Below are 24,502 nucleotides of genomic sequence, written 5' to 3'. Positions count from 1 at the left end.
ACAGGGGTCTGCGCTGAGCTCTGCCTGGCCACTCACCAGTGCCATACCTCCGGGAGGACAATGATGCTAATGTTCCTTCAATTACGGGGGTGCCGGGCCAATCTGGTAACAGTACTCACAAAGTAAGTACTCAGAAACCAGTCACTGATAAGCCCACAGAACACCAGCCTGGCTTCTGTCAGAGAAAGAAAGGACTGAGCCAGCCCCAGGACTCCCACCTAAGGAATGGGGCTGGGAGGATGGAACTAAAGGGGAAGGATCAGACCCACCAATCTCCATCACAGAGGAGAAGCAGCAGACGGAGGGCTCGGGCCCTGCCACCACCCGCTAGGGCATCTGTGGGGAAGGGCAGGGTGAGCAGCTCAGCTGCCTGGGGAGCTAACTAAATAAGTGGCCTCCGCTGACCTTTGGGGCCCGAAGCCTGCAGCGTGGCTCTGTCTGCTGGAGATGATGGGCCTCCAGGAGACCCCTGCCGGGCTCCAGACCGCTGACCTGTGTGGTCATTACTGGCTTCCGCCTGCCCTCAATGGCCAAGGTGGGCTGAGGTGATCCCTGTCCTTGGCAGTGGCTTTTTGTGCTGTCAGGTTATCCAAGTCAGGCTTAAATTCCAGGAGTGGGGTTCCCAACTCTCTTGAGCTGGGGGTCAACTGTTGGTTCCTTCTAGCCCAGAGCGGGTGAGCCCCAGTTCTAGGGTGGTGGGAACCAGTCCAGGCCCAGGGCCCAGGGTGGATGCTGGGGGCCTGGGGGACAGGTCTCAGGCTCCTAGGCCCAGGGTCTAGCTCTGCAGTGCTTACTTACTAGGGCACAGGCACTGCTCTAGGCATCCCCTCTCTGGCCTGGACTGGGAGCTCCCCGGAAGCTGGGTCCGGCTATGTGGTGCCAGCAGCCCCCGACTTGCCCGGCCGGCTCTCACCATTGTGCGACATGCCCAGGGCCAGGCATTTCTGGAAGCGGCAGTGCTGGCACTTGTTGCGGTTCTTCTTCTGGATCTTGCAGCTCCGCTCGCACTTCTCGTACTCCAGCTTCATGCGGATCGTCCGACGGAAGAAGCCCTGAGGGAGCAGGAACGTGTGCGGAGGCATGGAGGGGGGAGAGGCGGGAAGCCTTGCTCCACCCACCGCGTTATGTTATGCTGCGGGCCCCAACTATCCATCGACAAATAAAAATCCCCCAAACTGGCAGGTCATAGGGGAAACTGTTTTGAAGGAGACAGGGAAGCAAAGGAACACTAAAACTTGGGAATTAAAATATACTTATTTTAAACACCCAAAGAAGTCTTAAAGCTCCTCATTTATCTGGTAGCATAAAATTGCCAGCTGATTTGTTCATAAATGAATCTGGCTCTGTGTATCTTCTAGGCGATGGTTTAATAAGATAGTTTGTGAAATTCTGATGGGTGTTCATTGGAGAAAGAAATGTGATTATTTATTTCTTTTTTTTTTTTTTTTGTAATTTTTCTTTTTCTTATTTTCCTTCCAAGAGCCTCTTCAGCCCTGGCCCACACGACAGCTCAGTCCTCAGCCCTCATTCTGTCCTGCCTGCATTCTGGAGCCTGGTCCCCCAGGGGGCGCCAGCTGCCCACAGAGCCCAGAAGAGTGCCTGGGTTGGCAGCAGGTGCCCGAGAGTAGGCCTGACAGGGCAACCCCTCCTCTCCGGCCTGCCTGGCTGCCTCTGCATGCGCACGTGGGAGTTCTGCAGCAGGTGCTGTTGTGGCAGGGAAAGCCTTTGTTTCGGGTCAGCTCCCTGCGTGCTTGCAGCCCCCCTTGGCAGCCACACCCGCAGTCTGTACCTTGCAGCCCTCACACGCATGGACACCGTAGTGGAAGCCTGAAGCCTTGTCTCCGCACACCCGGCACTCCATGTTGAGGCTGCCGCACGAGGCCCCATCACAGCCCATCTGCAGCTGGTCCAGCAGCACGGGCGGCGAGGAGCTCTGGGACAGGTCTGTGGGCACAGGAGGGAGGGCAGCGTCACTCTTGGCTAGGCCTGGCTGAGGGCCAGGAGCTCCTTAGCCCTGGGCTTGGCCCTGAGGATCTGTGTGGTCTCAGAGTTGACTTTTCTGAGGACCACCAGTTCCTTCAGCTGGTGTGGGGTGTGTGTGTGTAAATGATGGCTTCTCCGGCAGGATGGACCCAAACCCCCCAAGTGTCCCCCCACCAGCCCTGAGCCTGACCCACAGCAGCTACGTGGCAACCTTAGTCACACCAGCGGAAATGTCCAGAGCTCCCCCGCTTTTCTATGACACATGGCAGTGTTTGAACTGTGGTGTTGACAGCATCAGCACGTAGCCGGCTAGGGCTAAGACTTCAGGATACACACGGTCAGGTGACCATGAGAGAGCCGCACGAGTCTCTTCTGACTTGCCCTCAGACCCTGGGCCATGGGCCCTTCCCCTCGGGAAGGGGGACCTGAACTGAGCCTGGATGCCCCAACTCCCAGCCTAGCGTCGCGTTCACGGCCTCACGCGCTGCTGTGCTGGCCTTCCGGTTTCTGCTCTTGTCCGACGCCTGTGCAGCCTCCCCAGACAGGCGCCAATCCCAAAGCAGACAACTAGCCAAGCAGAGTCTCTGAGGGGCTCAAGCCACCTGGAGAGCCCAGACAAACGTGCTCTAGGCTTGCACAGGCCGCGTGCCCTTGACTCCCCTACCACGGGAGTCAACCCACCGACCAGGCCCCAACCCTTCCCTCCGCACTCTCCTCCCCCCTCCCTGCACTCCCTCGGCCCTCGGAGTGGCAGGGAGAAAGCCTTTCTCACCCAGTGGGCTTCATCCTGCCATGCCGGCTGCTCCCCTCCTGGCTGGTTAAGTTTAGGGGTGATCCAAATACCTAAATGGCCTGTCCTGGTGCCTTAACTCCCAACTTCAGTCTCACCATAGGTGCTGTGGGGGAGCTTGCAGCCGGGGAGGGGAGCCGTGGTCAGGGAGAGCGAGGCTGCTCTGGTCCTCTCAGGCGCCCTGTCACCTCTGCTGTACTCTGTGCATTTGTTCGTTGCTGGGTGCCACCCACTATGTGGAAGGGCTCAAAGGGCAGGAGCTTGGTCCACAGGGCACTGCTGTGGTCAGTCACCCCGCCTGGCGCTGGGAGCTAAGGTGCTGAACACCTGCAGGCCCAAAAGCCCTCTGGGGAATCAGCAGTCCCCCAGCCACCGGGACTCCTGGTCCCAGCACCTGCTGCCTAGCAGGGCTGGGCAGGACCTGCTGTTCACAGTTCTAGCAGCTGGGAGACGAGACAGGGGCTGCTCCAGCATTGTGTGGAGACCCGTGTGGATGCTGGGGCAGGGAGGGTTTCCTTTGGGCCGGGCAGTCTGTGGGCACTTGTCGTGCTGTTCTGTGGCTTGCACACCTGCCTCCTCTGGGAGACTCGAGCGTCTCTCACTACGTTCCCCTTGGAGCTCAGAGCCGGCCTCCACCAAATGAGTCCTGGCCACGGTGACCAAGCACCTCTGATTAGTCACATCTCCTGGTGGTGCCTTCCTCATTCCCTTGGTTGCTACTTAAACTGCCACCCTCTCCATTCATTCAACAGGCACTTAATGAGTACCTGCTGTGTGCAGGGTAGGACCCCCCACACCCTATCCATAAACAGCCTACATAACAAAGAGATTAGGAAAGTAGAATACAAGATAAGGAGGGGCGATGCCTGGTAAGGGCCAGGTGAGTGGAGAGGATCACCCGCGCACAGGGCTGCTCCCTCTCCTGGCTCACAGGTGAGGACTCTGGACAGCCTCCAGGTCAGCTTCTGGAAGCCCAGAAATGGCAGGTACGTCGTTGAGAGCCTGAGTTAGGAGCCACATGGCCTGGTTCAAATCTCAGCTCCGCAGTGCCCGACCAAAGTGTCCTGGGCTCAAATCCCAGCTCTGGCTCTCTAGGGCCCAGTTTCTACTTCAGCAAAATGGCGATCAGGGAGTCATGGGGAGGAGTAGTTAACACAGAATTAGATCTTGGAATGCAGAGCACTGTACAAATACCAGGCAAACAGACGAGGTGGATCAGAAAGCCACCATTCTAGGGGAGTGTTTGGCCTAGCTGTTGAGATACCCACCTCCCACGCTGAGGTGCCTACATTTGATGTCCTCCTCTGGCTCACTTTTTAAAAAAAATATTTACTTATTTATTTTGAAAGCGTTATAGAGACAGAGACAGGGAGGGAGAGAGATCCTCCATCTGCTGGTTCACTCCTCAGATGGTCACAACAGCCAGGGCTGTGTCAGGCTGAAGCCAGGAACCCAAGCGCTGGGCCACCTTCAACTGCTCTCCCAGCCACATCAGCAGGGAGCTGGATGGGAAGTGGAGCAGCCAGGACACGACGCAGCACCCATGGGAGATGCCAGTGTTGCAGGAGGCGGCTTTACCCACTACACCACAATGCCAGTGCCTCCTCTGGCTCCGGACTCCAGTTTCCTGCTATTGCAGACCCTGAACAGCTGTGGCAATGGCTAAAGTTGTTGGGTTCCAGCCACCAATTTGGGAGACATGAACTGGGTTTCTGACTCTTGGCGTTGGCCCCCATCAGGGGTCACTGCAGGCACTTGGGGAGTGAAAAACATGGACAGAAGCTCTCCAGGCTGGACCATGCCTCTTCCTTCCTCTGGTCGTTCACCCTCTTCCTCAGAAGGTTTCCGCCCAGAAACCCAGAGGGGTGTGTGTCCTGCATGAGGCCAGATGGGGCCCTGTCCTGCTGCTGGCCCCTGGCTCAGGAGTGTCAAGATCTCTGGAAGAAGCCAAGATGCTGGGACCCCATGAGCCCCAAGAAGTACCCAGAGCCCGAACTGTGTCCCAGAGGAGTCCCGGCTGGGAGCTGGCTGCTAACAGACTGGGAAGAAACAGGTCCAAGGGGCCCAGAGTTCCTGTCCCAGGTGCTGAACTCCAGAGCAGTAAGGGAGGGCTCAGTGATGGCCGCAAGGCAATGGGCAAGTTTAGCTTCTGCCTATTTGAGGTAACAGTCCAGAAACTCACACTCAGGACCGAAAGAGGCAGGGGAGAGGTGGGGCATGGTGGGGCTGGAGTGTGTTCATCCTGTTGGCAAGGTTTGCTGTAGGCTGCATGTGTATCCTGGAGAAGGCAGCAATGTGCAAGTGGATCTTCCAAAGACAAAGCTCCTGTTGCTTCCCAGTTGCCCACTTGGCTTAAGAGTTTATCTCCAGGGGCTGGTGCTGTGGCGCAGCGGGTTAAAGCCCTGGCCTGAAGCGCCGGCATCCCATATGGGCACTGGTTCTAGTCCCGGCTGTTCCTCTTTTGATCCAGCTCTCTGCTATGGCCTGGGGTAGCAGTAGAAGATGGCCCAATTCCTTGGGCCCCTGCACCTGCTGGGAGACCTCGAAGAAGCTCCTGGCTCCTTGGCTTTGGATCGGCACAGCTCCATCCATTGCAACCAACTGGGGAGTGAACCAGTGGATGGAAGACCTTTCTCTCTGTCTCTCCCTCTCACTGTCTGTAACTCTACCTCTCAAATAAATAAATAAATAAATAATAAAAAAAGAGTTTATCACCAGGGGCCAGTGCTGTGGTGCAGCAGGTAAAGCCTCTGCCTGTGGTGCCAGCATCCCACATGGGTGCCAGTTTGAGTCCTGGCTGCTCCACTTCTGACCCAGGTTCCTGCTAATGTGCCTGGGAAGGCAGCAGAAGATGGCTCAAGTCCTTGCACCCCTGCACTAACTTGGGTGACCCAGATGAAGCTCCTGGCTTTGGCCTGGCCCAGTACTGGCTGTTGCAGCCATTTGGGGAATGAACCAGCAAGTGGAAAAATCTGTCTCTCAGTGCCTCTGCCTCTCCATCTCTGTGGTCCTGACTTTCAAATAAATAAGTTATTCTTTTTCAAAAAAGTTTATCTCCAAACTACCATGACATCCACCCAAAAGAAAAGATGGCAGAACCGCCACCGCGACCTCTAGGTCAGAGGTAGGGGCAAGTGGGTGTCTTGATGAAGTGGGAGGCTGGGGTTCCAAGAAGCCTCTCCCATACTGGGAGTCCCTACCTCAGTGCCCCTCAGCCTTGCCATTTGAGGCTGTCTGCCTGCACACACAGCTGCTCTCCCCCAGCCCAGCACGGTGTTCTCACCACACCCATGCTTACCCTTCCCACTGCACTTGGGAAGCGCACTTGCTCACCCGATGAGCCAGCAGGCCCTGGGCCCTGCCTCGCAAGCCTCAGCCTGCCTGCCCTGCCCATCTGACTTCCCAAACACCTTCCAAGGGCCAACCTCTACCGGAAAGGGAGGGGGAGGGAAGAAAAGCCAGCATCTGCCAGCCCCTGCTACGTGCCAAGCACGCTTGCGTCGTTTCGTCATCACCTTGGAAGTCAGTAAGTACCAAGCCTGGGAGGAAGGCGAGGCTCTGAGAGTAAGGCCGCGTACCCACCGCACGGCCGGGCAGTCCACACCACTCACCTCGCCTAACCTCACGGCGCCTCTTCACGCAGCGCCTCCTACCTACTTCACAGGTGAGGGAACAGATGCAAGAGGAACTCGCTGGCAGCACAGGGATGGCTTCCTGTGTCAGCCCGGCCGGGCCATGGTGCCCAGACTACACGTGGCTCTGGGCGTCTATTTTCAGACATGACTCTGAGGAAAGCAGACGGCCTTCCACAGTGGGAGTGGCCTCATCCGATAGTTGAAGGCCCTCAGAAAACAGACAGCCCTCCGCCCCACCCCGGAAAGATGGCATCCGCCCCCAGACGCCTGCGCACTTGAGCTGCGACGGGCTCCAGCCTGCTGTTTGTCCTGCAGAATCTGGACTTGCCACAATTTCTTCTCCCTTATTTATTCAAAAGACAGAGCAACAGAGAGGGCGGGGGAGAGAGGGCGAGAGAGAGATCCTCCATCCATTGCTTCACTCTCCGAACGGCTGCCAACAGCCAGCTCTGGGCCAAGCTGAAGCCAGGAGCCAGTAACTCCTTCCTGGTCTCCCACATGAGTGGCCATCATCTCCTGCCTTCTAAGAAACCTTGGTAGGAAGCTGGATTGGCAGCAGAGTAGCCAGGACTTGGACCCTACACATTTCTCAGGAGAACCCTAACTAATCAGTAGCAGCATGAGAATTTTATCTAGAACCATGCAGCTCCTAGAGCTGAGCTCTAACAGCCACACCTACGACCCCTCACACACACACATTCAGTACTGCTAATCAATGATGTGATTATGATAAACAACAGCTGAGGACATGTCGTATCCAAATGTTTGGACTCAGTGTAAATATTGGCCCTTTCACCCAGAGGGTCAAGTATCAGTTTCGCCTCTTTGATTACAAGTTCAGCAAATAGACACTGTTTACCTTACTCACATATTTATGTGTGGCTGAGAGCTCTCCTGCATATCTAGTCTCTGTCGCTGGAGGGACAGTGTTGTCATAGCAGTGTGGGCGGGCAAGCTGGGCTGGCTGCTCTATTTCCTTCGCTGGAAGAGCCCACAGGCGAACAGGCACCCTTTAGCTCCTGAAGTCAAGGTAAATCCTGCAGGGATCTGGGGCTGGGGGACCAAGCAATCTCTTCACTTCCGTTGTCCGGTGAGCTTCGACTGTGGGCTCCTTGGGGCAGGCCCTCAGCCTTGTCCACCACTGACCGGCCGGTCTCTGGACGCCCCCCAAGTGCTGGCTGAGAGGAAGAGTTAGGGCCAGGAGGAAGGACACTTTGTCTTCCTCCTTCTCAGCGTGACAGAGGGGAGTATCATGAAGCAGGAGGACAGGCAGACAGGTGGACAGGAGGACAGGAGTGGGGTGTGTGCGCACTGGCTCCGGCTGCCCCTGCCTCCACCCACCGTGGGGACTGCGAGCGAGCAAGTTGCTGCTGCTCCCAGCTTCCTTCTTGCCTATCCTGTCTACCTCCAAGGGGGTGAGGAGCTCAGTGCGTGCTGAGCGGGGTGCACTGTAGCCTTTCTGCTGTTTTCTGGCTCTTTAAGGAGAGGAGACTCTGGAAGCCAAAGCCACAAACTCGTGGGGACAGAAACAGCAGCTGCTAAGACCAGTGGTGGGCCAGACAGCCCCATTTACTCCTCACCTAACTGGCCCTCGAGGAGTGCTGGACACAGCCTTTAAAGGTGAACTGCACTCAGAAGTGAAGGCCGAAAGAAGGGCCACAGTACACCGTGGCAGACCTGGCTTCTTGCCCTGGCCTGTATGATCTCAAAGCCCCTCCTGCTCCCAACATAGGACACAAGGCTCTGTCTCCACCTGCTACCTGTCCAACTTAAAAAAAAATCAAACACAATTTATTTTAACCTTTCAAAGAAAAGCAGAGCAGCTAGTGCATTTTAAATTAAAAAGTAGCGCAGGATTGCTGAGAATGCGTAAGGTGTGCAGCATCTTATGGCAGGTCCTTCTCATCGGGGCCCTGCACCCTGCAGTTAGGCCTTTTGTATATACCTCTCTGGCGCCTTCAGTGACACAGGATTTTTCACAATGGGATCCTCAATTTGTCAGGAACTTGTTTCTCTAGGAATATATATAAACCAAACTTATCCTTTTAAAAAATGTTTAAAATTTATTTGAAAGGCAGAGAGAGAGAGAGAAAGAGGGAATCTTCCTTCTCCTGGTTCACTCCCCAGATACCCTCAACAGCTCATGCTGGGCCAGGCCAAAGCCAGGATCCTGGGTCACCCACATGGGCCGCAAGGAGCTAAGTACTAGAGTCATCATCTGCTGCATCCCAGGGTGTGCAACAGCAGGAACCTAGAATCAAAAGTGGAGTCAGAGGGGCTGGCGTGTGGCACAGCAGGATAAGCCGCCCCCTGCAATCCATCTGAGTGCCAGTTTGAGTCCCGGCTACCACACTTCTGCTTTCATTTTTTTTTTTTTTAATGTTTATTTGTTTGTTTGAAAGGCAGAGTTACAGAGAGACTGAGGCAGATAGTGAGACAAGAGCAAGAGCGCGCGCGAGAGAGAGAGGTCTTTCATCCACTGATTCACTCCCCACATGGCTGCAACAGAGCTGGAGCTGAGCTGATCCGAAGCCAGGAGCCAGGGGCTTCTTCTGGGTCTCCCAGGTGGGTACAGGGGCCCAAGGATTTAGACCATCTTCTGCTGCTTTCCCAGGTGCATTAGCAGGGAGCTGGATCGGAAGTGGAGCACCTGGGTCTCGAATTGGTGCCCATATGGGATGCCAGCACTGCAGGCGGTGGCTTAACCTGCTACGCTACAGCGCCAGTCTCTGCTCCACTTCTGATCCAGCTTGTGTACCCAAGTGGGAGACCTGGATAGACTTCAGGTTCCTCTTGGCTTTGGCCTGACCCAGCCCTGGCTGTTATGGCCATCTGGAGAGTGAGCCAGTGATGGCTCTTTCTCTCTTTCTGTAACTTCACCTTTCGAATAAATTAAATAAATCTAAAAAAAAAAAAAAAAAAAAAAAAAGAAAGAAAGAAAGAAAAAAAGAAAGAAAGAAAGAAAGAAAACAGAGTTGGGACTTGGGCCCAGGCACTGATACAGGATGTGCACGTCCCAAACACCCACCTGCCTTTTTAATGAGTACAGGGTATTTACAGGCTGTGCTCCAGCCACAGATGGAGCTTCCAGTTTCTGCTCTTGTGAGCAGCACTGCAGTGTGCCTGCTGCTGTAGCGAGCCCTGCGCACGCTGAGCCAGTGTTCACACAGGATACATTCCTGGAGGTACATGTGCACGGCCAATGGAACACACACTGACAAGTGCCGGCCTGCACCCAGCGCTGTCCTTCTACCCTCACCAGCGGCCGCAGCACCACGTCTCCACCCCGGCCAACACCCACCACGCAGCCCCCTCTACCAGTCCGACAGGCCAGGCCGTGAAATGCCTTCCTTGATTGTGAGTTAGACGGAAAAACGGTTATGGTTTTCTGGCTACCAGTCCTGCTATGAACTCCCTGGCCTGTTTTGATTTTCATGTCAGTCGGCTAGTCTTGTAGAATTATGGGTACTTTTTATATACTGAGGCTTGAACACACAGCAATTAGGTTAAGCAGCCTTCTCCTGCTTTAATTACTGAACAATGAAGTCTTTCTACTGCGACTTTATCCATGTATTGATAATTGGGACCTATTAAACACCGTGTCACAATGCGGCACCATGTGAATGGCTGGCAAATTCTGCCCCACACACTTCCCCCAAGCACTAAACCTCACCAATAAAGCTGGCGGGGGTGCCACCGCCACGCCTGCCTCTGCTCCCGGGCACTGCACTTTGGCCTGCATGTGAACAGAGCAGTACCACCGGGGCCGTGGAAAAAACCACAGGACAGGACATTACTCTGAGATGACTCTGTCTGCCCAGGCCCAGGTGTGGGACTGAGGTGGCCGAGGCAGGTGGTGAGGTCACAAACCTGTGGTCTTTCCCTCCTCTTCCCTGTAACACCCTGGCTCATTCTCAGTTCCCTGTGTCTTTCCTCTCCCTAGCCCCCCTCGCCTTTCTCAAGCTCAGACAGAATGTGTAAATCTCTACTCCTGGCCAGATGGACATGCCTTTCTTCTGAGAACTGCTGGGTCTCTGAAGCCTCTAGCCACCAGCCACCAAAGAGAGAGTAGGTTACTGTGGGGTTGGGGACACCTTCTCTTTGGCCCCCAAATCACACCAGACCTACTTTGGTTACCCCCAGATGTCCGGGTGGGATCAGCAGGACTGGATGAATGGCTTCCTCTTCACCCTACCAGACCTGGCCCAGGAGAGGAAGAATCCTGCTCTGCGGTCCACAGTGGAGTGCATCAGGGGCTCGGGAACCCTGAGCTGCAGGCCTGGACAGGGGCCAGTCCTAACTCCACGGTCCCTGCCCTGTCTTAATTAGGGGAGTTACCCTCTGCCTCATGCAGACACAGGAGGGTCCAGGGCTCATCCCTGAGGGGCAGGCTTGCTCCTCTGCCCTGAATCATTTTCTTTTCTTTTAATAGAAAGCTTTTATTTAATAAATATAAATTTCATAAGTACAACTTTTGGATTATAGCAGTTCTTCCCCCCATACCCACCCTCCCACCCCCAAACCATGCTACCTACTCCCTCTCCTGTCCCATTCTTCATTAAGATTCACTTTTAATTGACTTTATATACAAAAGATCAACTCTAATTAAATATTTCAATGGTTTGCAGACACACAAAGTATAAAGTACTGTTTGAAGACTAGTTTTGTCATTAATTCTCACAGTACAACACATTAGGGACAGAGATCCTACATGGGGAGCAAGTGCATAGTTACTCTTGTTGTTGATTTAACAATTGACACTCTTATTTATGACGTCAGTGATCACCCAAGGTTCTTCATGAGCAGCCAAGGCTATGGAAGCCTCTTGAGTCCACAAACTCTGACATTATTTAGACAAGGCCATAATCAAAGTGGAAGTTCTCTCCTCCCTTCAGAGAAAGGTACCTCCTTCTTTGATGGCCCCTTCTTTCCACTGGGATCTCACTCACAGAGATCTTTCATGTAGGCCATTTTTTGCCCTGAATCATTTTCAGCTGAAACCAGCAGCAAGAACTGGATGTCTCCCCCAGCATCCTCTCAGGACCCTGAGGTTCTCATGGGGAAGGGAGCGAGGGTCGGCTGGCCCTGCGGCTCTCAGAGGAGGAGAGCCTGACAGACAAAGAGGAGAAGCTGGGGCTGGGGGAGTGGGTAGCAGACCAAGCCAGGGGCATAGGGGTGGACATCACGTGAGGATGACAAAGACGATGACACAACAGGGTGAGGTGCCAAAGAAAAATGTCTACACTGCTGTTCACAGTGGCTACATGAAAGTGAACCAACAGAGATGAGAGAAGTTAGGAACGAAGTGCCATGAATCACAGTCACTCATTCTTGTTGCTTAGGATTTACGCCTAAATACAGTGCAGTGAAACGCTGATTGGATCATCAGCCTGAGATCAATGGCATTGTGCGTTTCAACCGAGGATCACATCACAAGCACAGTCACCCTCCCAGTGCACAGTAGGCACAGATGGTCCCAGATGCCTGCAGTAGCAATGGTGGGAATAACAACACCAAGTACGACAGGCATGCCAACTGCATGCTCACTTAATTCTCACAAAGCCCACGTCCACACCACCTACCATCCCTGTCCATTTTCCAGAAAGAAGAGGTACTACAACGTGCCCAAGGCCCTTCAGCCAAGAGCGGCAGAGTACAGTGTGAGTCCAGGCTGCCTGGCTCCAGTCCTTAACCACTCTGCCCCCACCGAGCCTCACAGAGCTCCAGGATGCTGCTTGCAGAGGGCCTGTGTCCTCACTTTGCCTGGTGGCCCCTGCTGGCCCCTAATTACCTGTGTAGCTGCTGGAAGGAAGCGCATGCTCTGGTCCCCCACTGAGCTCTGGGGCTCCTTCTGCCTCTGCCACTTCCTCTTTCTCCTCCTCTTTCCGAACCTCAGGGGTCTCCTCCCGAGGCTGCTCCATGGCTGATCTCCCCTCGGCGCCACACCTGCAGGCCGGGTCATAGCTCTGGCATCATCTGGGTCTGAATGCAGTTGGACCTCTACAGGGCAGTTCCCGTTAGCCTGGACAAAGAGGGAAGACAAGAAGGGGTTCAGAGAGAGAAGGTGGCGGGGGCGGGGGGCACACTCAAGGGCTGCTACGCCGGAGGTTCTGCTCCTGCTCCTTCCTCAGACTCTGGGATGCTACCCTCCTGGTCTCTACTCCTCGCGCTGCAAGTCACTTGCCCTCTCACCTTGGCCCACCTGGCTCTTACAGGAGGTTTGTGGGTTTCAGTGCAGTCTTCACCAACCAGAGAGGGCGAGAGACCCCACTGCTACCTTCCCCTACCTGTGCCACTCCAATCTGCTCTTGGAGTTCCTGAATCTCCAAGAGGCATGTCAGAGTGACCTGAGGGCTTCTGCAGCCTCCCTGGAGGTCCCGGCATGCATCCTATCTCCCAGCCCCTACTGCGTCCCCACCAGCACTCAGGCCCAACAATCACTGCTCTCCGGAGCCAGCCAGCGTTCTTGAAAGGGCTGGGTTCCACTCTTCCTGTGTCTGGGTGTGGAAAGCAGACCTGCGGCTCTGCTGTGCCTGGCTCATACGGACAGCAGACCTGTAACTAGATCCCCACGGGCAGGGCCAGCAGGTGTCAGAGGCGGCTCTGCCTGGGGTCTTTCCAAGGTGGGCTACTGGGTGTTCTTATCACCCAGGAGGAAATAAAATATTGTCCACAAACACTGCAGCTGGGAGTGGAACGGTCATGAAGCGCTGTGGGAGAGTCCTGCCAGGAAGAACAGTGGGGAGGGCCCTGCAGCAGTGCAGGTTTGTGGAAGGAAAAGAAAACATCTACTTTTTGGAGACTTTTACATTTTTTATTTGGGGCCAGCATTGGGGAACAGTAGGTTAAGCTGCCTGTTGAGACACTGGCATTCCATACTGCAGTACCAGTTCAAGTCCCAGCTACCCTGTCTCCAATCCAGCTTCCTGCTAACATGCCAGGGAAAGCAATGGAAGATGGCCCTCTAGAGCTTGGGCTCCTGTCACCCACATGGGAGACCTCGCTTGAGTTCCAGGTTCCTGGCTTGGGCCTGGTCCAGCCCCGGCCATTGTAGCCATTTGGGGACTGAAGCAGATGTAAGATCTCTTTTTCTAAGTCAGTCTGTCTTTCAAATTAATCAATAAAATATATGTTAAAAATATAAATTTTTAATTTTTGTTTATTCATTTGAAACTCTCACATACAAACACACCCCTCTCTTATCCTCTGGTTCACTTCCTAAATACCTACAAAAGCTAGGGGCTGGCCAGGCCAAAGCCAGAAGCCTGGAACTCAATCCAGGTCTCCAATGTGGATGTCAGGAACCCAAGTACTTAAGCCATCACATGTTGCCTCCCCGGGTGTGCATCAGCAGGAAGCTAGAGTCAGGAGCAGAGGCAAGACTTGAACCCATGCTCTCTCATTTGGGATGTGGGTGTTCCAGGTGGTGTCCACTGCCATGCCAAATACCTGCCCCTACTTAGGGATATTTACGTGTCTGCGGAATCCTTCTCCTGGATATCCCACCGGCAGCTCAAACTCCTTCTATCCAAACAGAACCCCATCTTCTCCCAAACCCACCCTTCTGTCTCTCTTAACCAGTACTTTAGTGACCCACATACCCATCTACCCACTCAGCAAAGTCTGAACCTGAGTGTGACCTGAGACACCCCCCACCCCACAACACTTGGGCTGCCAACTTGGCTACACATTGGAATCACTGCAGAATTTTCAAAACTATGTATGTTGGGCCCATCCCCAGAAATTCCATCTGATTGGTTTGGGAACTGCATGAGCATTGGAATTTTTATGTTTTAATTCTCCTGGTGATTTTAATATCCAGCCAAGTTTGAGAGCCACTGCTCTACAGCAAAACAACTTCCAACTGGTAGTAAACTGTTCCTTCTTAACACCTCTTAACTCCACCCACTCCTTTCCACGAGGTCTTCTTTTGTGGACTTACACAACAAGCTCTAGTTGGTTTCCTGAAAGCAGACTAGGAATTCAGTCCTAGAGCCTACAAGCTGGAGAGCTGGGAGCTGGGAGTCAGTAGAGGTGGGAGGCATCCTTGCTGCTGGGATGGCCACAGGAAGGGATACGGTTCACCAGAGGAGGCAGCAGCACACCAAGGGAAAAAACAGGCAGAGGCAGATGAAAAGGCACTGGCCAGGAAAGACCTGGGACATCTGGGCCCTCACAGCCAAAGGAAAGGCTGCTTCAGTGGGGAGGGGCCAACCATCTCAAGTGCTGCAGAGGTTCAGGGGATAAACTGACACATGGCTGCTGGAGTCAGTGACTGTGAGGTCATCACTGACCCTGTGAGACAGGTTTTGATCAAGTGGTAGAGGGGCAAACCTGGGCTCTGAAGAGTAATGGTAGCAAGGAAGCTGGGGAAGTGAATGGAAACTAATTTTGGAGCAAATATGTCAGAGAAAGGAATGTAGGAGGGGCTACTAGCTTGACAAAGTAGCAGTCAGGAAGTTTTATGAAACAGAGGAGATTCAAGGAAGCTGTGGATTTAGGAGAGCTCAGCACAGAAGAATAAAGGGAGGGGGCAGGCTTTTGGTACAGTAGTTAAGATACTGCTTGGGATGCTTGCATCCTTTATCAGAGCCCCTGGTTCAAGTCTGGCTCCTCCACTTCCACTCCAGCTTCCTACTGGTGAACCCAGGTTGGTAGCAGGTTGATGGCCCGAGTACTTGGGTCTCCGCCACCCACAGGGGAAACCTGGAATGGGCTTGAGCTCCTGGCTTCCGCCCGGTCTAGCCTTGGCTGTTGAGGGCCTTTGGGGAGTGAACCAGGTGAAGGAAAATCTCTATCTGTGTCTCTCTCTGTCTTTCAAATAAAATGAATGAATAGATGAATGAATGAAAGATAGACAGACTGACTCAAAGGATCAGCCAGGGCAGGATGGGAAGGCACTGATTCAAGGACACAGGAAGAAGCAAACAAACCAGTACCACAGTACTGCGGGGCAGGGAAGCTCCTGTGGAAGGGCTCATTCCCTAACTAGTGAGGCAGCAGGCAGGGCCGTCTGCTGAGAGCCAGCTATGGAATTTGAAAGCAGCAGAGAAGTTGTGTACAGGTGTTTTGACAAACGGCACGGGAATTGGCTGGCAGGAATAAAAAATTATGGTAAAGCTATAATAATTAAAAGAGTGTGGTACTGGCATAAGAGTAAACAATCAATGAGAGAAAACATTGAATTCATAAATATGTGCAGTTTTAATATACGACCAAGACAGAACTTCAAATTAAAAAGAAAAGATTGCTCCACCCAGAAAAGCTCCATGGAAGGGACCTGTGCCTTCTGCATCCAAGGCCCTGACAGCAAACAAAAGATCGCTGCACTGTGGGGGAAACACATTTTTTCCTACATGGTAAAAACTATCATAAGAAAAAAAGACAATAAACTGAGAAAAATATTTGCAACTCTCATCAGACATAGGGCTGCTTCCCCCTAAAAGAGTTCCTACAAATTAGTTAGTATAAGATTAGCAATCAAACACAAAAACAGGCCCCTGGTATGAAAAGACAGTTCACAGAAAAGGTATACATTTGGCTCGTAAACATGAAAAGATGGGCCAGATTACTCATAACAAGAAAAATGCAAATTGAAACAACACTAAGCTATCTTTTTCACAATCAGATCAAAACAGAAGCTAAGGCACTGTTGCTGAGAATGTGGGAAATGTTCTCACACATCTCTGCTAGGAGGTAAACTGGCATGACCCCTAGAGAGGCTACTGTGGCCCACTTATCTCAATTATAAGACACACTCTCACTGGGAACACCATGGCAGGTTGCATCCTGTGGCAATGGAGTGTCTTCAAAAGTTCAGGAAAAATAGGTACTACCAAAAAACTGTGGAGTGGATTTCAATTTGTTCTTACACTAAAATGAACTTTTATACATTTATTTATTTATTTATTTGAAAGGCAAAGTTAGAGAGAGGAAGAGGCTCAGAGAGAGGGCTTCTATCCGCTGGTTCACTCCCCATATGGCTGCAATGGCAGGAGCTGAGCCGATCCAAAGTCAGGAGCCAGGAGCTTCTTCCGGGTCTCTCATGCGATTTTGCAGGGGCCCAAGGACTTGGGTCATCTGCTGCTGCTTTCCCAGGCCATAGCAGAGAGCTAGATTGGAAGTGGAGCAGCTTGGTCTCGGGGGCCGGCGCCATGGCTCACTTGGTTAATCCTCCACCTGCAGCGTTGGCATCCCATGTGGGCGCTGGGTTCTAGTCCCAGTTGCTCCTCTTCCAGTCCAGCTCTCTGCCGTGGCCCAGGGAGGCAGTGGAGGATGGCCCAGGTGCTTGGGCCCCTGCACCCGCATGGGAGACCAGGAGGAAGTTCCTGGCTCCTGGCTTCGGATTGGTGTAGCTCCGGCCGTAGCGGCCATTTGGGGGGTGAACCAATGGAAGGAAGACCTTACCTTTCTCTGTCTCTCTCTCACTGTCTATAACTCTACCTGTCAAATAAATTAAAAAAAAAAAAAAAAGGAAGTGGAGCAGTTGGGTCTCGAACAGGTGCCCATATGGGATGCTGGTGGCACCTTTACCTGCTACACCACAGCGTCAGCCCCTAAAATGAACTTTTACTTTTCCACAAACTTCTGCAAGCACCCTTGTATACTTCCACATAAACAGTGACAAAGTATTAGCACAAGGCTTTCTTTACAGTGTTATCTCACCAGTAAGAGGTGGGAAACAAGCTAAAGGCTCATTAACAGGATCTCTTAAATAAATGACGACACAGAAACATGGAATCCCATGCCACAGACAGAATGAAGTAGTTTAGGGATTGATGCGCCGTGTGGCTAAGATGCCGGACTGCTGAGCGACGAGACAGCCTGCAAAGGCCGGGAAGCTGGGCAGCTGAAGCTGGACTCCTCGCCCGTGTCTACGGCAGCTCCAGAGGCTGAGAGCACTACGTGCTTCCGGGACACGGTCTGGGTCAGAGCGGGAGAGAATCTTCGCCGAACATTTTGTGCCTTTTCAATTTTGAACTACAGGGATGGTCCATCTTCTAAAAGCAGTTTAAAGTGGAATAAGAACAGAGCCCAAACTCACAAACAATAACGTGGAAGACGAGAGGGGGCAGTCAGCGTTCCGTTGCTAAGTCTTTTTGTTTCTCAGAAGATGGGTTAGAGATGCTCACTACTTCATCAAATATACAAGGGAAAAATGCAAAGGAAGCAGTAAGGTTCTACAGATAGACTGAGGGAGGTCACGTACAACTCCGGCTTTCAGACCGACAGTCTTCCAGTCAGGAGGCAGCTACGGAGACAGAACCACACATGGGGTGGGGCCCTGGCCTGGATCCTGGAACAGGAAGAGAAGAGGAGTAGAAAAACTGGAACATTGCCAGAAGTCTGTTTGGTTATCAGCATTGTACCAGCATTCTTTACATAAGATGCTACCGCAGAGAAAGCTGGGTAAAGCGTATGGGCGCTCAGCAACTGTACAGCCTCTGCAACTTTTCTGTTAACACTGAACTTCTCACAAAATAGTGTTTTTTTTTTTTTTTTTTTTTTTTTAAATCTAGCTTTCTGACTAGAAAATCTTGAAAATCAGGCAGATGTGACTACTGGGGACCCACAGGCCCCTGGCACCTCCTCATCAGCACGAACCCCACTCCTGGATGCCTCTCCTAAGTCACTTCACTCACTTGTTCCTCATTACGGGGACCTGAGAGCCTGCAGAAATCACTTGCTCAAGGATCCATCTCTGACCACTCACCGGAAAAACTGGGAGCCACCTGACGCAGGGCACAGGGCACGTTCGAGGCGCCGTCTGGCTGCGTGGCTCTCTGTACAGGTGGCACCTGGGGGTCACTCCCACTTGTCTCCCCAGTTCCATTCCCCTTCCTTCTGCCTGAGTGACAGGCTTCTTGGAACTAGCAATGGGCCTAGCTAAACACTCAGTTTCCCAAGCTCTCCTGCAGCTATGGTGTCTGTATGACATAATTCTGACCAACAACACGTCAAGAGCAATTTGCTGGGAGGCGCTTCTGAAAAAGCAAGTCTTTCCTAATAAAACAAGTCAAACTTCTGCCCTTTGTCCTTCCTGCCTGGAACAGGACTGCTGGGCCTGGAGGTGCAGCAGCTATTTTTGGAGCATGAGAGGGCAGAGGGGTGAGACAGAAAGTCAGAAGGAGGGGGCTCACACTGTGGGGTGGCGGGGTGGCAGGTTAAGCTGCCACCTACAACACCACCATCCCATATGGGCACCAGTTCTAGTCCCAGCTGCTCCACTCCCAATCCACCAGCTCCCTGCTAATGCACCTGGAAAAGCAGTGGAGGATGGCCCAGGTGCTTGGGCCCCTCCTACCCACATGTGAGACCCGGAAGAAGCTCCTGGCTCCTGGCTTTGGTTTTGGCCCAGCTCTGGCTGTTGTGGTCATTTGGGGAGTAAACTAGCGATTGGAAGACCTCTTTTTTCCTCTGTCTTGCCCTCTCTCTCTCTGTCACTCTGCCTGTCAAATAAAATAAATAAAATCTTTAAAAAAAATTTTTTTTAAAGATTTTATTTATTTAATTTGAAAGTCAGAGTTACGCAGGGAGCAAAGGAGAAGCAGAGGGAGAGAGAGAGGTCTTCCATCTGCTGGTTTCCTCTCCAGATGGCTGCTATGGCCGGAGCTGTGCTGATCCGAAGCCAGGAGCCAGGAGCTTCTTCTGGGTCTCGTATGTGGGTGTAGGGGCTCAAGGACTTGGGCCATCTTCCACTGCTTTCCCAGGCCATAGCAGAGAGCTGGATTGGAGGTGGAAAAGCCGGGACTCGAACCGGCGCCCATATGGGATGCTGGCACTGCAGGTGGCAGCTTTACCCAGTATGCCATAGCGTCGGCTCCTAAAATAAATAAAATCTTAAAAAAAAAATGTCAAGAGGAGCCTGGCCACTGGACCTCATGGAGCTATGGCCCCAGCCCTGGAATGCCACCTCCAGACTCCTTGTGAAGTGAGACATTTAGCTCCTGCTTCCTAAGTCTCTGCCTGCCAGGTTCCTGTTGCGTGTAACTGAACACAGCGCAAACTAAAACAGGACATGAAGAGCTTAAAGAGGAGTGTGCGGCTTGGCATCAATGCTGGAAAGAGGACGTGGGTGGTCACCAAGAACATGGGCGACTGTTGGGGCATGAGGAAGCTAGCTCTTCAAGCATTAGCTATTCTCCTCGTAACAGGCTCCAAGGACAGCCATTCTTTAAACTCCAGCTGCCGCAGGGGGCGGGGAGAGATCCTCAACCAGGCCTGTGTCTGGAGGGAGCACTGGGGCTTCTGAGCAACATAAGAGAATGGTAGCACTCACCCATCACTGGGGTGAAAGCAATGAAGACGAGAAGTGCACCCTCTGGCTTGGGATCCAGGCAGCTTGGGTGTCAGCGTATACAGGGTGAAGGGCACAGGCACACCAGGCTGGGGTGATGAGAGCCCGGGGACATGAGGATTAGGGGTCCCTCCCTCAGCAGGTGGTAAGAGAAGAGGACGAATGACAGTATCGCCTTGCATACAGAATGGACAGAGTGCTTTCCCACACAGCCCCACGCCCTCTCCCCTCTGAGCTCCCCTGAGGAGCAAGGGGTCTACATCCTGGAGGGTGGGCAGGAGCTGACTGAGCTCCTGCTGCCCGGCAGGCAAGGCCTGGGGAGACCAAGCAGTGCCAGGCCTTACAGACCCCGGTGACGCAAGCCTCCTGGGCTCCCCTGAAGAGTGACAGGAAGCCGCAGCAAGGCCCTGACAGGCAGAGATCTGGCCAGAGGATGACGCCGACAGAAGATGCACACGGCAGAAGTTCAGATGTGACGGGGCTCGACGGGGCCAGGCCTCTGTCGGATGTGTGCAGTGGGCTGTGCTGCCGGTCCCTGCGCCCCAGCTTGTGCTAGTAAGTTTTTCACCGTGGCCAGGACAATACTTCTGAGTCTTGGGGTACATACAGTTGTCTCTCGCTCTCTTTTTTTAAATGGACTTGGGGCTTTCTCCATACAGACTCTGTGCCCTTTTGTTTGTTTTAAAGATTTTATTTATTTATTTGAGAGGCAGAGTTACAGACAGAGAGGGAGAGAGAGAGAGAAGGGTCCTCCATCTGCTGGTTCACTCCCCAGTTGGCTGCAACAGCTGGAGCTGGGCTCATCTGAAACCAGAAGCCAGGAGCTTCCTCCAGGTCTCCCATGCGGGTGTAGGGGCCCAAGTTCTTGGACCATCTTCCACTGCTTTCCCAGGCCATAGGCAGAGCTGGATTGGAAGTGGAGCAGCTGGGAGGAATAACTAGTGCCCTTATGGGATGCTGGTGCTGCAGGTGGAGGCTTAGCCTACTGCACCACAGCACCACCCCCCCATCCGGTTGTCTGTTAGGGTCAGCTGAAGTTCTGGCTCTGGCTAGTCCTGGATCTCTAGTTCCCATGCCGACCTCTCCCAGCCTCGAGCTGTCTCTTCTGCTGTGACCTATTAGGGACACAGCCTGAAGGGTGTAGGGCACTGCAATCTGCTTGCTCAAAACCCACACACCTCCCTTGGGCGGCCCCATTATCTAGAGCTCACCTCTATACTGCAGTTCATCCCCACATGTTGCCAGAAGCCACCCTTTTCACCTGGCCTCTGAATCTGCAGTTGGGGTCTGCCGTCTACCCAGCACCAAGGCTGCCCACTACCCTCCCATGTTCTCAGCTCAGGCACCTGGGGGAACTTTGACTCCAGGGGCCCTCCCCAGCCCACCGGGCCCAGGCCCACAGCCTGGATTTGCACAGGGTGCTGCTACCCTCTACATTCCTGCCACAAACCCCATTTTCTTCCTTTCTTCAGCTGTAGCACTAAAAACAGCAGAGCGTGACACTAGGGTTAAACTGTACATAAGTGAGAAACCCTGGTGTTTGCTCCTGTTCCTGGTGTTGGCTGTCTCCCCTCCACCCACTAGCACTCTGCCAGCACTGAACCCGCTGCTCAGCAGCTGTGCCCTACTTAAGAGGTTGAAGCAGAGCCTCAGATAAGACAAAGGCCCTGCAGCTAGAAAGGAGGGCACGAGGACAGCACAGTAGTCCCTCAGCCAATAGCGGAGTCGCTAGCAAGAATTCCTGGCAGAAGGATTCCCTGGGCTGTCCCCATTCTGGCGCGCGTGCACACACACACACACACGCCTGCAGCACTCCTGTTCCAATGTCCACTGTCTTACTTCCAGAGGAAGCGGTCCTTTGGGGAGCTTGGCTACAGGCAAGGACAGGACTCCACTTTCCACTGGGAAGGCAAATTGGGCATACGTAGTCCAAATGACCCAGGGCTCTAGACACGCCTGCTCTGGGATCAGTGCAACCAAGACACTTGGGGCCCAAACGCTGCCCACCCCCTCACCGCTAGGAGTGAGGAGGAACTCCCTTTCAGGGCAGCCCCCAAGTGCCCAGGAACTTCGAGTGACTCAGGAGCTTCCCCGTGGCCCACTGGCAAAGTGAGGTCTGTGGGAACACGACTGCCCACCGGGGGATGAATGGGGACAGTCAGTGTGCTGGGGGCTGTGCCACCACGTGGCTTGCCTGATGGGCCTTCTCTCTGCACTAGGGCCTAAGCTGGGGTACAGCATCCATGCACACTGGGCCCTGTGTATGCTGACACAGCAGATTCTCACAACAGCCCTGCGAGTCAGGGACTATTCTCCCCCACTGAGCTGTTGGGGAAACTGCAGCACTGAGAGGGAAAGAAACTGGCTCAAGGTCACCCAGCAGGTGGAGGAGAGGATGTGAGTTCAGGCAGGTTGGCTCAAGCTTTGCCACTGTACAATGTGCCTCACACACGGTGCTGGGCAACACTGGACCAGAAGCTGGCCTGTCCCAGCCCAGCTGGGGCCCTGGAAGCCTGGATACTGGCCTCAGCCTCAGTCTGGAGCCATCAGCCCCGAGTCCTGGGAATGGCTGTCTCTGTCAAGACACCCTAGTCAAAGCTCTTCCAGAAACTCCTAGCAGCAAACGACCCCTGGGTGCCAAAGACAAGCTCACACCCCAGCCTCTCACTCGGGTCCCACCTCTCGCTCTGACCCCCCTTGCCCCATGTTCCCGTATCACTCCCTGAACACGGAGGCTAGCCCTGGCCTCAGCCTGGAATGCTGCCCCCTCCACCAGTTGAGGTCTGTTCTCCCTCAGGATCTGCTTGCACCTCCTCTTTCAGGAAGCTCTCCTGGACTCCCCCCATTCTGTTCCTTCTCCCTGTCCAGGGCCTCCAGATGCAATCACCGAATGGAGCTGCACTGTCTGTTAACTCATCACGTCATCAACTCCAGCGACTGCTGAGGCAGGGCTCCAGCACATGGCACAGTGCCCACTATGTAGTGGGTACTTAGCACACACTTGCTGAACGAATAAACGTGCCCAAAACATTAATCCCAGCCACACTGTTTTCAGTCGTAGCACTGGCTACTGTATCCATTTCTTGCCTTAGTGCCATTCACATGCAATACTCCACAGAAGTTCACTCCACCAGCTTATATGTCAGGCTTGGGTTTAAACTCTGGCTCTGGCTCTCCCTCTCTGGGACTTAGAGAAGGAAGACCATAACATTTCAAAGGCTCTCAGCCAAAACCAGGATATTACCACCTCACCTGAGTGGCTGCGGCGTAGACTAAAGAGTACCTGCTTTACAGTGCTAGGTATACACTAAGTGCCCAAGAAACAGGGTCACCATTGCTGGCTCTTCCTAAGGGACTGTAGTCTGATGGGACCCCAAGGATTGCAACAGACAAAATTCCCCATCTCTCACCTTACCATCAACTCTGAGAAGACTGGCAGGGAGCACCCTACTCTGGTACATGCTACTCTGTTAGAGAAGGGCCCCAGCCATCCCCCATTTCTTGCCCTACCATGCAGTTGATCTTCCCCTGCTGTAGGAGGCAAAGGGGTCAACAGTGTTCAGAAAAAGGGCAGAGGATGCCCTGTGCCACTGGCAAGTGCTTTCGGAATCGGCAGGGAGGGAGGCCACAGAGAATGGGTTGGGTGAATTCTCCCAACCTTTCCTGTCAATCATTAAACCGGTGCTGACCCAGTGCCCTGGTTTTCCAGGCCAGCAACTCCTCAGTGCCTTCTGCTTCTTATTTGCCAATCCAGGTCACCCCACCCTCCTCAGGACACATAAGAGCCACGCTGGATTCACCCCAGTGTGTCGCCTGAGGCCAACCTCAGGCAATGGTCTGGGGTTGGTTTGTTCAGAGACAGCTAGAACCAGAGAAAGGACAGCCGGGAGGCGCCCTTGCAGCCACAATTCTACATGTTACTCCGAGTCAGCCCCTGAGCCCTGGGAAGAGCAGCTAAACTAAGGGAAAGTTGTTTCCAGGAGCCACAGAGCATCCTGGAGAAGAAACCAGACAGACAGCTGTCCTTCATCGGGTGGGGAAAGCTGCAGTAGCAAGGGACCCTGGTGAGCAAGCCATGGCCTGCAACACAGAGATCCTGCTCCCGCAACAGTTATTTGCTGGGAGCTAACGCGCCGATCACCTCAGAAGACCCTGAAAAGCTACAAGCTCTAGAAACAAGAGAAGCTCAATGAGGTGCACACACACGTACCTATGCCTATGTGCGCGTGCACGCACACACACACCTGGAAAGACCTGGCCTAGCATGTTAAATGACACTTTTCTCTGAGGGGTGGAGCTGCAGATGATTCTTTCTCAATTGTATCTTCCTGCGTTCTCCAAATCCTTTTCTGTGACAGGGGTTACTTTTATGTTACTTTTATGCCTGAAGGGAGAAGAGGAAAAAGAAAACCCAGTAACACACAGCAAGATGCTGACCAGGCAAAGGAAAGGCCTGCCTAGGCCAGCATGGTGGCGCAGTGGGTTAGGTTGCCGTTGGCAACACTGGCATCCAACATCAGAGTGCCGGCTCAAGCCCCAGCTGCTCTGCTTCTGATCCAGCTCTTTGCTAATGCTCTTGGGAAGGCAATGAAGATGACCTAAATGCTCAGGCCCCTGCCACCCACGTAGGAGACTGGATGAAGTTCCTGGCTCCTGGCTTCGGCCTAACCCAGCCCTGGCTGCTGCAGCCATTTGGGAAGTGAACCAGTGGATGGAAGATCTCTCTTTCTCTGTTTCTCCCTCTTTCTCTGTTGCTCTGCCTTTCAAATAATTAAATCTTATTTTTTTTTAAACAAG

General features: G+C 53.3%; 1 protein-coding gene across 3 annotated transcripts in view; it reads right to left on the bottom strand.

The window, feature by feature from the left end:
- Positions 1–24,502, bottom strand: part of PPARD (peroxisome proliferator activated receptor delta) — an 88,504-nt gene that overhangs the window by 6,691 nt on the left and 57,311 nt on the right. For all 3 annotated transcript variants that reach the window (XM_062186002.1, XM_062186000.1, XM_062186001.1), the window contains 3 exons: positions 12,200–12,430; positions 1,790–1,944; positions 914–1,052 (listed from right to left, as the gene is read on the bottom strand). In XM_062186002.1, coding sequence (XP_062041986.1) covers positions 914–1,052; positions 1,790–1,944; positions 12,200–12,329 — 424 coding nt within the window. In that variant the 5' untranslated portion in view covers positions 12,330–12,430. The remainder of the gene's footprint in view (positions 1–913; positions 1,053–1,789; positions 1,945–12,199; positions 12,431–24,502) is intronic.

The sequence above is a fragment of the Lepus europaeus genome, chromosome 3, assembly GCF_033115175.1.
Source record: "Lepus europaeus isolate LE1 chromosome 3, mLepTim1.pri, whole genome shotgun sequence".
Taxonomy (NCBI): Eukaryota; Metazoa; Chordata; class Mammalia; order Lagomorpha; family Leporidae; genus Lepus; species Lepus europaeus.
The sequence above is the reverse complement of the archived record's forward strand: the minus strand, read 5'-3'. Positions and strand labels throughout refer to the sequence as shown.